Genomic DNA, 14,929 nt, shown 5'->3' with positions numbered 1-14,929 from the left:
GCAGTGGTAGACTCCACATCAAAAATGAAGAATGCTTTACTTTGTTCTCAGTCTGTGATGGTGGACAGGTAGCCTCGATCAGTGCAATGATGCAATCCAGTTGGCACTCGTGGTAATGTGTGTGGTGCAGGCTTGATCAGTAACTTGATTTCAGTGAGCGCGGGTATCTGTTTGAATAACCCGGATGATTGACTTCGTAGCTGTGATTTATTTCACCAGTTTGTGGTGCTAAAGACGGAGGTCTTTAATCTGCCAGGAGACAACAGAGCTGGGAAGGTTTTTCAGGGAGAGTACAGGCCAGAGCAATGTAATTTATTTATTTTTATTAGTTTCAGGTGCACAAAAAGTAATATTTAGACGTTTATCATTTATATTCCTCACACTGTGTCAACTCCCCTCCCCCCATCTACTACCCCTCTGACATTGCACAGAACCATTACTTTTCCACTGTCTCTATTCCTGATGCTGTACTCTGCTTCTTGTAAGTACACACACACACACACACACACACACACACACACACACGAACTTGTAGTTGACATTCATTATTGTTCAGCTTCAGCTTCAGGTGTACAGTGCAGTGATTGATGGGATAGCAGATTGGTGCAGCCACTATGGAAAACAGTATGGAGGTATCTCAAAAATCTGAAAATGGAACTACCTTATGATGCAGGAATTCCACTCCTAGGTATCTATCCAGAGAAATCCAACACTCTAATTCAAAAAAATTACGCACTTAGTTTATTACAGGAGTATACACAATAGCCAAGACATGGAAACAACCGAAATGCCCATCGGTAGACAACTGGATTAAGAAACTGGGACATTTATACAATGGAGTATTACGCAGCCATAAAGAAGAAGGAAATCTTTCCATTTGCAACAACATGGATGGACCTAGAGAACACTATGTTAAGTGAAATAAGTCAGACAGAGAAAGACAAATACCATATGATCTCACTTATATGTGGAATCTAAAGAAGAGAATGATCTCTTTTACTTTTGAGCAGTTTAGAATGCCTAGCCAGGCTGTTTGCCTGGATGCCTTAACCTTCACTTGGGTTTGAAGGGCAGGCATTGATAAAAGATTAGTCCTGTGTGGTAACTTTTAAAAGCCTCGTATTCATCTCCTTTTGCATTCTTTGTCTTGTACGGATTTACTCTGTTTTGTTTGTTGTTTTGTTTTGCCTGATTGTTGTGCCTTGTCCCCTGGTTAGTGAAGTCCGTCCTTCTGCCTTCACTGTTGTTATCTAAACCTTCCCAGGACAGCTCTTCAAAGGATAAAACAAAGGCTGACTCATGTACAGGTTTCTCAGGGAGCTGCAAGAAAGATTGAGTGGGACCATAAGCGTTTAAAAATAATGTCTGTATTGTTCCCTTGGAACTGGTAGCCTGCACTGATAGTGTAGGCAGCTGTCCTTAGGCCACTGTTGACCTAGCATGTGGGGAATTACAGGCAGGACGTTTGAAATCACACAGTGCTCTCCCAATACACAGCAGCTTTTTTATTCACTAAGCTTTTCATTTGGTCTGTACGTTTTTATTTTGTGTTGTAAGTTTTTTTAGAAGATTCCAGAGTTCTGCAGGAGTTGATTCTGATAAATTCACTCAGGAATTAATTGTTGAAAGGTTAGAGCCTTGGAGTTCTGTAATCCCCAATTATGACAGTCCTTGTCGCTTTGCCACCTTTGGTAAAAGAAGCATCATTATTTTATAAACCGCTATGAAAGGGAGGGCAATGTCAAATGATGACATGCTTATTGATTGTGCCATGTACACGAAGTAAAAGAAAAAAAGTACATTTAAACACGGACAAGCAAAATGGATAACTGTATTTTTCTCAACTGCCTATTTTTCCTCCCTTGATTACATTTGACTTAACCTCTTCCTCCATATGTTTTTCCTTCTCATTTCCTCTAGCTTCTGATTGGCACGATGGAAGAATCAAGCATTTGCAGGATAGGAGTAAAAGCACGTATGCTGTGTAAATCTCAGTCAAAGAATAATCTTCAGCATCGTGACTCAAATCCTGGTGGCAGAATTAGCAGACATTCACTGGAAGAGGATGAAGGCAATATCTGTATAACAAAGAACAGGAGTTTGGCGAGCCCAGTGTACTGCATCCATGTGTCAGGAGAGGAACCTCCTGGGCCAGAAGGTGGAACAGATCCCTCTGATAGTCAACAAGATACAAAGTGCAACAGGAACGAAGGACAAACCTTAGGTAATAATTAATCTCTGCTAGTGGTGGACGTTTTCACATGTTACTCATTGTCCTTATATTTTCTGCAGCACAGGTGATTGTGGAATGTGGCCTGTTTGAGGTATGTGCTGTTTAGCTAATATATCTATTTTCTTTGGTCTGCTGTAGTTATATGCAGGAAGCAGAAATGGCAGAGTAGGAAGTTTACTTACCGGAACCTTCGTCATTTCTCTGAATAATCAAGACTTGTTTTCCCTAAAAACATTTGTGGTCTTTGATTTGCCTTGTGTTTGATCTTTTAACACAATCCAACCAATAATTACTGTGAAAGCTGTTTATGTGCTCGATTTTCTTGAAAGAATATTCACTGAAATTTGGAAGTGACAAATGTGATCTGTTTTCTAGAACGTAGGTTAATAAGACTGGATTTCAGAGGATGTTTTCAGCTCTTGTGCTGTCTTGTTTTGATAGTTTCGCCTAAGAATGTGATATGTTGTATTTCATGAATGAAATCTGAAAGCCTTATTTTGCCTCACTGATTATTCCTCATTTTTTTATCCTGTTATGTGTAATGTTTCCATTGTCTGATGTAAGTGACTTCTGCCCATGATTACAACTGGGATTTTTTTCATTATCAATTTTATGTTATCCTTGAAGACTTTAAAGTTTACAGAAATAATTTTTAAACAGTATTTGAAACTTCTTGAAATAAGAATAATTCCGTCAGAAAGAAGAGCTCTAACAGTGTATATAAAATACAGCATCAGGTTCAAACTGTTTTGTTTAAAAGTGCTAGAGTTAAAATCTTCATCAAATTGCAGTTCACTACACTGTTATTTTTTTCATGTGCAGTATTTATAGTGTTATGTGCATAGGAATGTATTCTCTTTGAAGTCAGCCTCTTCCTCCCTCCCCCAATCCACAGCAGGCAATAAAGTACACCAAATATCAAAGTGTCCTTCAGATTAAAAACAACAACAACAACAGAATATCTCACAGAGAAGAGTGAACATTTTAGAAAATAAATAGGTACCCACTCCCAGAGAAAGAAATAAAACATCATCACTTACCTCAAAGCAGCATTTTTCCCTCATGGATCTCAGCCTCTACCTTCTCCCTGACACATTAAAAAATCAAATAAATTAAAATAATAAGCATTCCAGCTATCAAGGGCTGAGTTGTGCTGATAATTTATATAATGTTACAATTTTTCCTGTTACTCTTAAAATGACATATATACATATATGAGTGTGTGTGTATACATATATAATTTTTTAATTAATATTTGCATATAATACTATATTAGTTTCAGGTGTACAACACAGTGATTAAACATTTATATGATTTAGGAAGTGATCACTCTGATAAATCAGGTACCCAGTGGACACCACACATCATTATTACAGTATCAGGAACTATGTTCCCATGCTGTAGTCTACATCCCCATGTAATTACTATTTTGTAATTACCAATTTGTACCTTTTTAAAACCCTCCCCCTTCAAATCATACTAACCCCCCCACCCACCCCCTACCCCCGTCAAGCAACCATGAAAATGTTCTCTGTATGTATGAGTTTGTTCTGTTGGTTTATCGTCTCTAGATCCCACATACAGGTGAAATCATGTGACACCTGCCTTTCTCTGTCTGATCTACTTCTCTTAGCACAATACCCTCTTGGTCCATGCATGCTGCTGCAGATGGCAAGATTTCGTTCTTTTTTTGGCTGAGTAACGTTCCATTATATTCATATACATGTACCACGTACCCTTTATCCATCATCCAATGATGGACACTCAGGTTTCATCCATACCTGGACTGTTGTGAATACTCCAATGAACACGGGTGCACAGAACTCTTCAAAGTAGCATTTTGGGTTTCTTCAGGTAAATTTACAGAGGTGGGGTGACTGGGTCCTTCTTTGTCTTTTGTTATATCCTTTGATCTAATGTGTATTTTGTTTGATACCTGTATTGCTAACCCAGCTTACTTTTGTTTGTTCATTTCCATTTTCATGAAATGTCTTTTCCATCCATTTCATTTCACTCTGTCTTGTGATCTGAAGTGAGTCTCTTGTAGGCAGTTTATGTAAGGGCGTTGTTTGTTTCTCCATTCAGTCACCTTGTGTATTTTAGTTGGAGCATTTTATTTAATCCACTTCCGTTTAAAATATTTGTTGATAGATATGTAGTTATTGCCATGTATCTATTCATATTTTTGATCTTTTGTTCCTCCTCCTCATCTGCCCCCAGCCTACGCCCCCGTCCACCTGCTCCTGCTTTCTTCTTTCTTCCTCTTCTTTAAGAAGTCCATTTAAAATTTGTGTAATGCTGGTTTGGTGGTGATGCCCTCCTTAAGCTTTTTCTTACCTGGGAAGCTCTTTATCTGTTCCTCCATTCTAAATGATAGCCTTGCTGGGTAGAGTAAACTTGTTTGTAGGTCCTTGCTTTTCATCACTTTGAATATTTCCTGCCAATCCCTCTGGCCTGCAAAGTTTCTGTTGAGAAATCAGCTGTTAGTCTTGTGGGAGCTCCCTTGTAGTTGACTAACAACTTTTCTCTTGCTGCTTTTAAAATTCTTTGACTTTCACATTTGGCATTTTCTTTCCTTTTTTTAATTAAAGTTTATTGGGGTGATATTTGTTAGTAAAGTCACATAGATTTCAGGTGTATTTTCATTATGATGTGTCTTGGTGTTGGCTTCCTTCGGTTCTGCTTGTTTAGGATGCTCTGTGCGCCCTGGGCTTGTATGTATATCTATTTCCTTCACTGGATTAGAAAATTTTCAGTGATTATTTATTCACATAAGTTTTCAATCCCTTGCCTCTCTTCCCCTTCTGGTATCTCTATCATATGAATAGACACTTCATGTTGACCCACAGACCCCTTGAACTATTACATTCCTCCTCTTTCCTTTTTTTTAATTTTTATTCTGTTTCTTTGTGGTGAGCTGATTGGCTGTTTTCTGATACCTTATCTTCCAAATCATGGATTCAATCATTTGCTTAATGTAATCTTATACTATTGATTCCCTCTAGTCTTCTTTTTAAAAAAATAAAAGTATATTGGGGTGACAATTGTTAGTAAAGTTACGTAACTTTCAAGTGTACAATCCTGTACTACGTCACCTATATATAACGCTATGTGTTCACCACCCGGAGTCAGTTCTCCTTCCATCACCATATATTTAATCCCCTTTATCCTCATCTACCATCCCCACTCCCCATTTACCCCCTGGTGACCACTAAATTATTGTCTGTGTGTATGAGTTTTTGATTCTTCATTTGTTTGTCTTGTTCCTTTGTTGTTTTCAGTTTTATATACCACATATATCAGTGAAATTAAATGGTTCTTGTATTTTTCTGCCTGACTTACCTCGCATAATAATCTCAGGATCCATCCATGTTTTCACAAATGGTACTGTGTTATCTTTTCTTATGACAGAATGGTATTCCATTGCATATATATATATATATATATATATATATATATATATATATATATATAACATCATCTTTATCCAATCTTCCAATGAAGGGTACTTTAGTAGTTTCCATATCTTGGCCTTCATAAATAAAGGGTCAATGAATATTGGAGCACATGTATGTTTACACATAAATGTTTTCAAGTTTTGGGGGTCTATACAGAGGAGATGGATTGCTGTGTCGTGTGGTAGTTCTGTTGTTAATTTTTAAAGAAATCTCCACACTGCCTTCAATGGTGGCTGCACCATTCTGCATTCCCACCAACAGTGTATGAGGGTTCCTTTTTCTCCACAGCCTCTCCAACACTTGTTATTATTTGTCTTGTTGGTGATAGCCATTCTAACTTGCGTGAGGTGATATCTCGTTGTGGTTTTTATTTGCATTTCTCTGATGAATAGTGATGTTGATCATTTTTTCATATGTCTGTTTGTCATTTGTAGGTCCTGTTTGGACAAATGTCTCTTCAGGTCCTCAGCCCATTTTTCAATTGGATTGTTTGTTTTTTTGTTGTTGAGTTGCATGAGTTCCTTGTTTTAGTTGGGATAGTAGCCCCTTATTGGAGGCACTGTTTGCAAAAAATCTTCTCCCGTTCAGTTGGTAGCCTCTTTATTTTGTCGATGGTTTCTTTTGCTGTGCAGAAGTTTTTAAGTCTGATATAGTCCCATTGATTTATTTTAGCTTTTACTTTCCTTTAGGGTCAAATTCTTGAAATGTTCTTTGAACCCACGGTCCATGAGTTTAGAACCTATGTTTTCTTTATGAAGTTTATTGTTTCAGGTCTTATGCTTAAGTCTTTGATCCATTTTGAATGAATTTTGGTAGATGGTGACAGACAGCAGTCCAGTCTTTTTTTTTTTTTTTTTTTTTGCACGTGGCTTTCCAATTCTGCCATCACCATTTATTGAAGAGGCTGTCTTTTTTCCATTGTATGTTTTTTGCTTCTTTGTCAAATTTATCTGTATGTATTTATGTGGTTTTATTTCTGCGTTATCAATTCTATTCCATTGGTCTATGTGTCTGTTTTTTCTGCCAATATCATGCTGTTTTGATTATTGGTGCCCTGTAGTACAAGCTAAAGTTAGGGAATGTGATACCTCTAGTTGGTTGACTTTTAACTATTCAGTCTCTTTGGTAAAATGTTCTTTTTGTTCTTTGATTGTGTTTCTGAGTTCATTAAATAGCCTGCCTACGTTTTCTTCCTTGCTTTTTTTTTTTTTGCTTTTTTTGTTTCTTCAGAAGAGCAATCTTGAATTCTATGTCATTTGAGTCATATATTTCCATGTCTTTTAAGTTCATTTTCTGGAGACTTTTCATTTTCTTTCTGAGCTGTCTTGCTACCTTTTCAACAGGTTATTCATGGCAATTTATGAATTAATATTTAGGTTCCTAGATATCTGCAAGAGTATGTCAGCCACAGTTGATAGGAAGAGACCTTTTGCTTTCCAGTAGGTGTTGGTGGAATATTTAATTTTCTCTCATGCGGTTGTGTTATATTTTCTCTTGCACTGTTCTGGCTTCTCTCATGATGGGTGGGGTCCATGGAAGGTGGGCTTTTTCTTCTGTGAGCAGGTTGCCTGGGTCTCAGGGCAGCACTTCTGTATAGGGATGTGGAAAGCTTCTGAGTCCCAAAACTCTTCCTGCAAACATATTCAAAGACTGGTGTTTTCCTGGCTCTGTTTAGCCCTGCAGAGTACCTCCAGAGAGACGGGGTGGGGTTGAGGTAGCTCTGAGCTATGGCGGTGACTACCAGCACTGTTAATCTCGCACCTAAGCTTCTTTCTCTTCTGCTAGAATTAGTTGTCCTGTGAGTCTGTGGCTGCAGAGCTGCAGTTCTTAGAACATTAAATATTCTGTTCTTTTGATGTGACAGTGCTACCATTTCGCTTCTAGCACGTGCAGGGTTTTGGGTGGAGCAAGATCGGAGGGTGGGAAGGTGTCAGATAGGTTCCATGCCTATGTTTTCTGTTCTCTGCCTGTCAGTGAGGACTTAAACTACCGTTCTCAAGCTCATCAAAATGGCGGCGTGAGATGAGCCTCTGTAAAGCTCCCCTGGAATTTACAACTAATCGAATAACAATAACTCCACAAAGGACACCCTGCACAGCAGACAGGTAAGATGAAGAGGCCCACTACTGAATTCACCGAAAGGTGGGCAAATCGCGCAAGTGGGGGAGGAGAGAAGGCAGAAGTGCAGAGACGGAACCGCCGTGGGCGCAGGAGGCAGACCTAGCTCAGTGCTCCGAGCTCGCAGCATCCCGGAACTCCCGCAGCTGTGGGAGAGAGAAGAACTCAGACTTCTAGGGCTCTGCTTATGGCCCACAGGGCTGATGGGGCAACATATAACACAGCTGAAACCAACGCTCACGGCAGAGACCTCGCAGAAAAGACTGAGGGAAAAAGGCTGAAAACAGTGGTTTAAGCCCTCATGCCGAACAGAGAACAGAAGCCTTAGGCACTGAGACTAGCCGCCACTCCCTACACTCCCAGAGCTCGCCCCACTCCCACATGCCAGTGCTAGAAGTGGAACAGTAGCAGTGTCAGATCAAAAGAACAGAATATTTGCTGTTCTGAGGACTGTGGACCACAGACACAGATTCACAGCCCAACTATTTCTGGCAATGGGGAGGGAGTTGAGGAAGCAGGATCGGCTGTGGTGGTGGTCGCCGCCATTGGTCTGGACCACCTCTCACAACGCACCCCGCCCCTGGCCCCACCTATCTGGGCAGATCCCTGCAAGAGTAAACAGAACTGCTGAAACATACAGGTTCTGAATCGGGGGCAGGAAGAGCTTTGGAACTTCAAAAGCTCTCTGTATACCCACAAGGACACTGCGCCCTTGACCCAGGAGAACTATTAACAAAGGAGAAGCCCATCTCCCAGGGATCCCCCATTGTGTGAGAAGCTGGACTAGAGCGAGAAAACAGCACTACCATGTGAGAGAGAAAGAAAGGCTGCAGTCGGAGAGAAAATAAAACATTCTATGAACAAATACTGGAAAACAAAAGAAAGACCTCTTCCTATCAACCTGTTGAAGAAGCCACTCCTGTAGATGTCTAGGAAGAGAAATAATAAATCAGTAATTGCCATGAATAACCAAGGCAACAAGACAGCTCAGAAAGAAAGTGAAAAGTCTCCAGAAAAGGAACTTAAAGATATGGAAATGTGTCACTTAAATGACAGAGAATTCAAGATTGCAGTTCTGAAAAAACTCAACGAGATTCCAGAAAACACAGACAGGCAGTTTAATGAACTCAGAAACGCAGTCAAAGAACAACATGAGCATTTTACAAAAGAGATTGAAATTTTAAAAAGAACCAAATAGAATTTCTGGAGATTAAGAACTTATTAGAAGAAATTAAGAATGAAATAACCAGCTTAGGTAGTAGAGTTTACCAGATGGAGGAAAGAATCAGTGACATCGAAGATAGAAACCTGGAAATTACACAGATGGAAGAAGAAAGAGACTTGAGACTTAAAAGAAATGAAAGAACTCTACAAGAACTTTCTGACTCCATCAGAAAGAACAATAGAAGAATAATGGGCATATCAGAAGAAAAAGAAAGACAGAAGAGAACAGAGAATATATTAAAACAAATTGTCGATGAGAACTTCCCAAACTTATGGACAGAACTGGATGCTCAAATCCAAGAAGCAAATTGAACACCTAATTACCTCAATCCCAACAGGCCTTCTCCAGGGCACATTGTATTGAAGCTGTCTAAAATCAACGACAAAGAAAGAATCCTCAAGGCAGCCAGGGAAAAGAAGACGGTAACCTACAGAGGAAAGCCCGTTAGATTATCATCAAATTTTTCAGCAGAAACTATACAACCCAGGAGGGAGTGGAACCAAATATTCAAACTATTGAAAGAGAGAAATTGTGAGCCAAGAATAATATATCCAGCAAAGATATCCTGTAGACATGAAGGAGGAATAAACACCTTTTGAGACATACAGAAGCTGAGGGAATTTTCTAATACACGACCTGTAATACAAGAAATACTAAAGGCGGCTATTTGACCACCATCAACAGGGACTATTTGTGACAACCAAAACTCAAAAAGGGGCAGAGTAAAGGCCTGAACCGGAATACGGGAATAGAGAAAGTAAGCGTGCTGAAGAAAATGGAATACTCTAAATATCAAAATTTCTTTTACGTTAACTTAAGGGTAACCACTCAAAACAAATCCAGAATTGAAATATGTACTGTAATAAAACAAGAAACAGAGGGAAATATCATAGAATACCACCACACAGAAATAATAGACAACAACAAAAAGGCAAAGAAACAATGGAGACACAGCCTTACCAGAAAACTAAAGATAGAATGACAGGAAATCCTCACATATCAATAATCACCCTAAATGTAAATGGACTGAACTCACCAATAAAAAGGCACAGAGTAGCAGATTGGATCAAAAAACTAAACCCAACCATATGCTGTCTCCAAGAGACACATCTCAGCTACAAGAACAAGCATAGACTCAAAGTGAAAGGGTGGAAATTGACACTCCAAGCAAATGGTACCCAGAGAAAATCAGGTGTAGCCATAATGATATCAGATGAAACAGACTTCAGGTGAAAAAGATAACAAGAGAAAAAGATGGACATTTCATAATGATAAAGGGGACTATACAACAAGGAGACATAATAGTCATCAATATTTATACCCCCAATCAGGGAGCATAACTACTCAAATACTAACAGAACGAAAGGGAGAAATGACCAAAACACAATTATACTAGGGGACTTAAATATATCATTGACAGCTATGGATAGATCATCCAAACAGAAAATATAAAACGAAATAACAGCCCTAAATGACACATTAGATGAAACAGACATAATTGACATAGATAGAGCACTTCATCCTAAAACATCAGAATACACATTATTTTCTAGTGTACATTGAACATTCTCAAGGATAAAACATATATTGGGACATAAAATCAGCCTCAGCATATTTAAGAAGTTTGAAATCATACCAAGCATATTCTCTGATCACAGGGGAGATTTCAAGAAGCTCACCCCTCAGGGACATTGCTGTAACATAATCACTGCTCTAGTGAAATCTTGATTTTAGTAGCTGTGTTCCTCAATCCTGACTGGATCTTTTTTAGGTTTTGGTTTTCTGTTAACATTTTTATGTTTCCCATCACTTTGTTGAAGTTCTCACTCAGATCATAGAACATCCTTAAAAGCAGTGTTTTGAACTCTGCATATGGTAACTTGCTTGTCTCCAATTTGTTTAGTTCCTTTCGTGGAGCTTTATTCCATTCTTTCATTTGGGACATATATCTTTGTCTCTCCATTATGGCTACCTCCCTGTGCTTGTTTCTCAGTATTGGTTAAGGCTGCTATCTCTCCAGGTCTTAGTAGAGGGGTCTTATGTAATATGTGTCCTGTGGGGCCCAGTGGCACAGTCATACTGGCCACCAAAGCTGGGTGCTCCAGCTGTGTCTCTTGTACGGGTTGTGTGTTCCTTCCTGTTTTGCTTGAGCCTTGGTTGCTGCTTTCCCATCAGTGGAAATGATTGACGCTTTGGCTTGTTGGTTGTGAGGATGGGCCCTGTCTACAGTGGAGGTGCTATTGTGCAGGTGCTGATCCTGTGGAGCAGGATTTGCTTTTGTGGGGCTCTGGTGCCTGCCAAGTGTACCCACTGGCTGTGTCTTTTGTGAAGATGATTGGATGGTGCACTGGTGTGGTCTGATGCAGGCCACCCAGTGTGTTGGTTCTGCAGCCCCTGGGCAAGAGCTGTGTTGCTTTTCAAGATAAGTGCTGGCTGTGCCCTTCCTTGGTTACTTGGTATGAGCTACAAAGTGATCTGCTGATGGCCACCACCACACTGGGCTTGGACGTTCCTGGGAAAGGCTAAACTGCAAAGAAGCTTTGTGCTGGTTGTGCTGGCTTGGGGCTCCTCACCAATTGTTGTCAGGATGGCTGAGGCCAGATTTGCTTGTTTGGGGTTTCTGAACCTATTCGAAGTTATATGTAAATCTGCAGTATTCATCATTAACAGGCTGTTTGTATGGAAAATTGCCTGCAAGTATCTTGGGTGCGTCTGAAAGTCAGGTGGGGCAGGGTTTCAATGAGTCACCAGTGCAGGGTGAGTGTTGTTAGCTGGATTGATTCATGTCAAGATGACGAAAGTAGTTTTTTAAAAACTTTTCCTCAAGGGTAGAGCTGATTTGACTTTTTCTTGGCACTAAACTTGGTTAACACCCACAATATGCTTAGTAAGACATCACAAAATAATCATAACTCAAATGATCTCAAGGGGTTATGTACATTTTTATATAGGCAGTGTGTTATAGCTACACAGCTTTTTGAATTCAGAGAGGAGGGAGCTTTTAAAATCTCTCACAGCCTTTGTGAAACAACTTGGAATCAGTGGTTAGGCAAGCATTTTTAAAAGCTCAGTAACTGTTCTTACTTTAAGTGCTAGTTAAGTGCTGGTTTTAAATGCTAGTCTAAGTGCTAGTTAGCTAAAACCAAGCAGTGCTAATCAGTAAGTGAAGAAATTTGGGAGTGGGGGCTACTAAATCATAATTTGAAAATAGGTTCTCTAATTTAGCAGGTGGCTCGATAGCAAATCATAACCTTAAATTATATTCTGGATGTCTGAACATACAGCTTATGTAGAACTTACTGATTGGATTAATTTTCTGTTATGGTAAATTTTTCTTGTATTTTATTAATCATCAGGAAAAGACGTATTGTTACTGATGCAAGCCTTAAGCACTCTTTCAACTCCAGAGGAGAAGCTGGCAGTTCTCTGTAAGAAATATATCGATCTCGTGAGTATTAACGGAGCAAGATCTGTATAAATAGAGCAAAAATTGTATATGCTTGGCAAACTTTTAAAATAGAATATTGATACAGCTTTAAATGTAAAATTATATTGTATTTGAGAATTGAAGGGAAGAATCTCGTTTCTTAGGACTTGTGGTGATGGTCAGGCTTTGTTTTATGATACGATGCATAGAACATTGTAATGCTTTTCTGAGATGTGTGATAGATATCCTAAATTTAGTGAGCCTCTGCATATCTAGGTCAGCATTTTCATTTGTATGTTTACATGCCTGTCATTTGGGAGTGGATGATGTCTATGTTAAATTCTAGACATGAAATGCTATACATGAAAGAATGTTCGAGACAAAAGATTTAACCATTTTGATTGAAATTGTGAGTTACATGATACAGTCTTAAAAAGTACTCTTTCTCAGGAAATATTTACTCAGCATGTCCTATATGCCAGGCATTTTTCCTTTTCCCATCTTCAAATCAGTTGACTCATGAAGGAGTTTGTTCTGGCCTATGTTATTTCAAGTAGCAGCAGTTCTTTTTTGGGGTTTATGGATGCACTGTCAATGTGTAAACTATGCCATCATTTTAAAAGAAAAGAATGGGAAAGTCATAGAACCCTTCAAGAACAGTGTGAGAAGTCTATGGGAAAGTAAGTTGTAATGTAAGTGCTAAAATTCTTAAGTTTTGTGAACTACTTATGTGACTTATAACTGACAGCTTTTGTGCACATTCATCTCTTATTTATGTATCTATATCATAAACATTTCCTTGTTCTGTCAATAACTGGCTCTTACAGCTGGGACAAGTATAGTTATTATTCCTCATATTGTGCACGTTTACCACGTTTAGTAGCCTGTCACTTTCTGATATGGTGTGAGAAGCAGAAATCCCTGAGCATCAATGAAATGGCCTACAACTGTCCAAATGCAAGTATGGCAGCCATTAGTGTTGTTGGATTGCTGGCTGCCAGAAAAAGAAGTTTAGCATAAGGATATTTCGGAAGCTAGTCTCTCTGGGTGTAGCCACATGATGAAAATGAAGTGAGCTGTTGTAGGAAAAGAAGACCAAACCCAAAAAACAGAAAAAGAAAGTTGTGCAAATGAATGAAACTTAGGTAGAAAAGTAACAGAATCCACGGTTAGGTCGTTGTATCAATAAGTATTATCGATTGCTGTGCATCGACTTAATTTTAAGGTCCGATATGCAAGACACACCACCACAAGCCAGGATAAAGGGGTTAAAGAGTTTTATTACAAAGCAAAAGTAAGTAAGACAAGACAGAGATTAGGGGAATATATCATCATACTACTAACAGGCAAGGTCCAGGTCTGGAAGCACATGTCTTTGAAAACGTGGTGGTGGCTCACACCCAGGAGATCCAAAGGCTGTGATGAACTGAGAAACACCTGTTAAGGAATTCATGCACAAACTCGCTAGCCTTAGAGTCCAACAGAGAAGCAGCTGCTGAAAAGCCTCCAGACTCCATTAGAAAGGGATTGCTAATCTTAACATCTTGGGCTTAGGGACAGGGTCCTGTTGGGATACTCCTCAGTGATGGAAACACTGGTGCACATTTTTGCACCCTCTTTTTAACTCAGTAAAGCTGCCTTGTGCCTTTTCTTCACCTGTATAGGCTTTTTTTTCTTTTTCAATTTGTGTTTTTGGCGAGTCCCTCCATTGAACTTTCCAGTGAGTGTCGTTTTTGTGCTTTCCCTGTATCTTGCTTAAGTCTTTCTAAAGGCAGCAGGAACACCATTTCTTTTCTCTTTTTCCTCAGTAGTTGCCATCTTTGCACTTCACCTGTGCCATCTTCACACTCTACCTGTGCTACTATCTCTGGGAGGGTAGGTTTTACACGTGTCTGGTGTATGGTTTTCCTGTCTATTGCCCCCGATCTTCTGACTCTGGAAACTGAGAGCGTGTATTTCTGGGGCCCATGGGCTTGTAAAATCAGGCAGATGGCATGCAACAGACTACCACTCACAGGGCACTGCACAGAGCAAACTGAGACATGCTCATTATTTCTGAGGAAGAGGTCTATTTTCTTGTGCAGCAGCTTTGGCCTGAAGGCAGGCTTCCGGTAAGGCACACTCCTGGAGGTGTGTGCTGTCGGGGAATGGAGCTGTGGATGCAGTATTTGAGCTCTCACTATGTCTTGCTGCAGCTCCCAGTATCTCCTAGTAGGAAGATTATACACACATCTGGAGTTCTGATTTAGGGACTGTCATCCAGGGGGCACCTTCAGATCTCCTGCTGTGGTGGCCAGGAGCACTTAACTTTGTGTTCCCAACGGATTGCATATATTTGCATTCTTTAAAAGTCATTGGCTAAGGGTCAGGGACCTCCAGAGTGGTGAATGAGATTCTACCCTGCACCCCCATTGGGACACTGACAGGTCTTGTCACACCGTCAGTGGCTGGAGCTAGTAAAAATGAAA

The 14,929-nt window shown here is 39.7% G+C and overlaps 1 protein-coding gene across 2 annotated transcripts in view; it reads left to right on the top strand.

The window, feature by feature from the left end:
- The window catches only part of LOC141569540 (gamma-taxilin-like), a 300,573-nt gene that overhangs the window by 256,899 nt on the left and 28,745 nt on the right, over nucleotides 1-14,929 (top strand). The window contains exons 1-2 of one of the 2 annotated variants that reach the window (XM_074323201.1): nucleotides 1,933-2,224; nucleotides 12,391-12,482. In XM_074323201.1, the coding sequence (XP_074179302.1) occupies nucleotides 1,936-2,224; nucleotides 12,391-12,482 (381 nt within the window). In that variant the 5' untranslated portion in view covers nucleotides 1,933-1,935. Of the gene's footprint in view, nucleotides 1-1,932; nucleotides 2,225-12,390; nucleotides 12,483-14,929 lie in introns of those variants that run through there. The other variant, XM_074323200.1, reaches the window with a different exon arrangement.

This window comes from Rhinolophus sinicus, chromosome X (genome assembly GCF_036562045.2).
Source record: "Rhinolophus sinicus isolate RSC01 chromosome X, ASM3656204v1, whole genome shotgun sequence".
Classification (NCBI taxonomy): Eukaryota; Metazoa; Chordata; class Mammalia; order Chiroptera; family Rhinolophidae; genus Rhinolophus; species Rhinolophus sinicus.
This window is presented reverse-complemented; position numbering and strand designations above follow the sequence as displayed.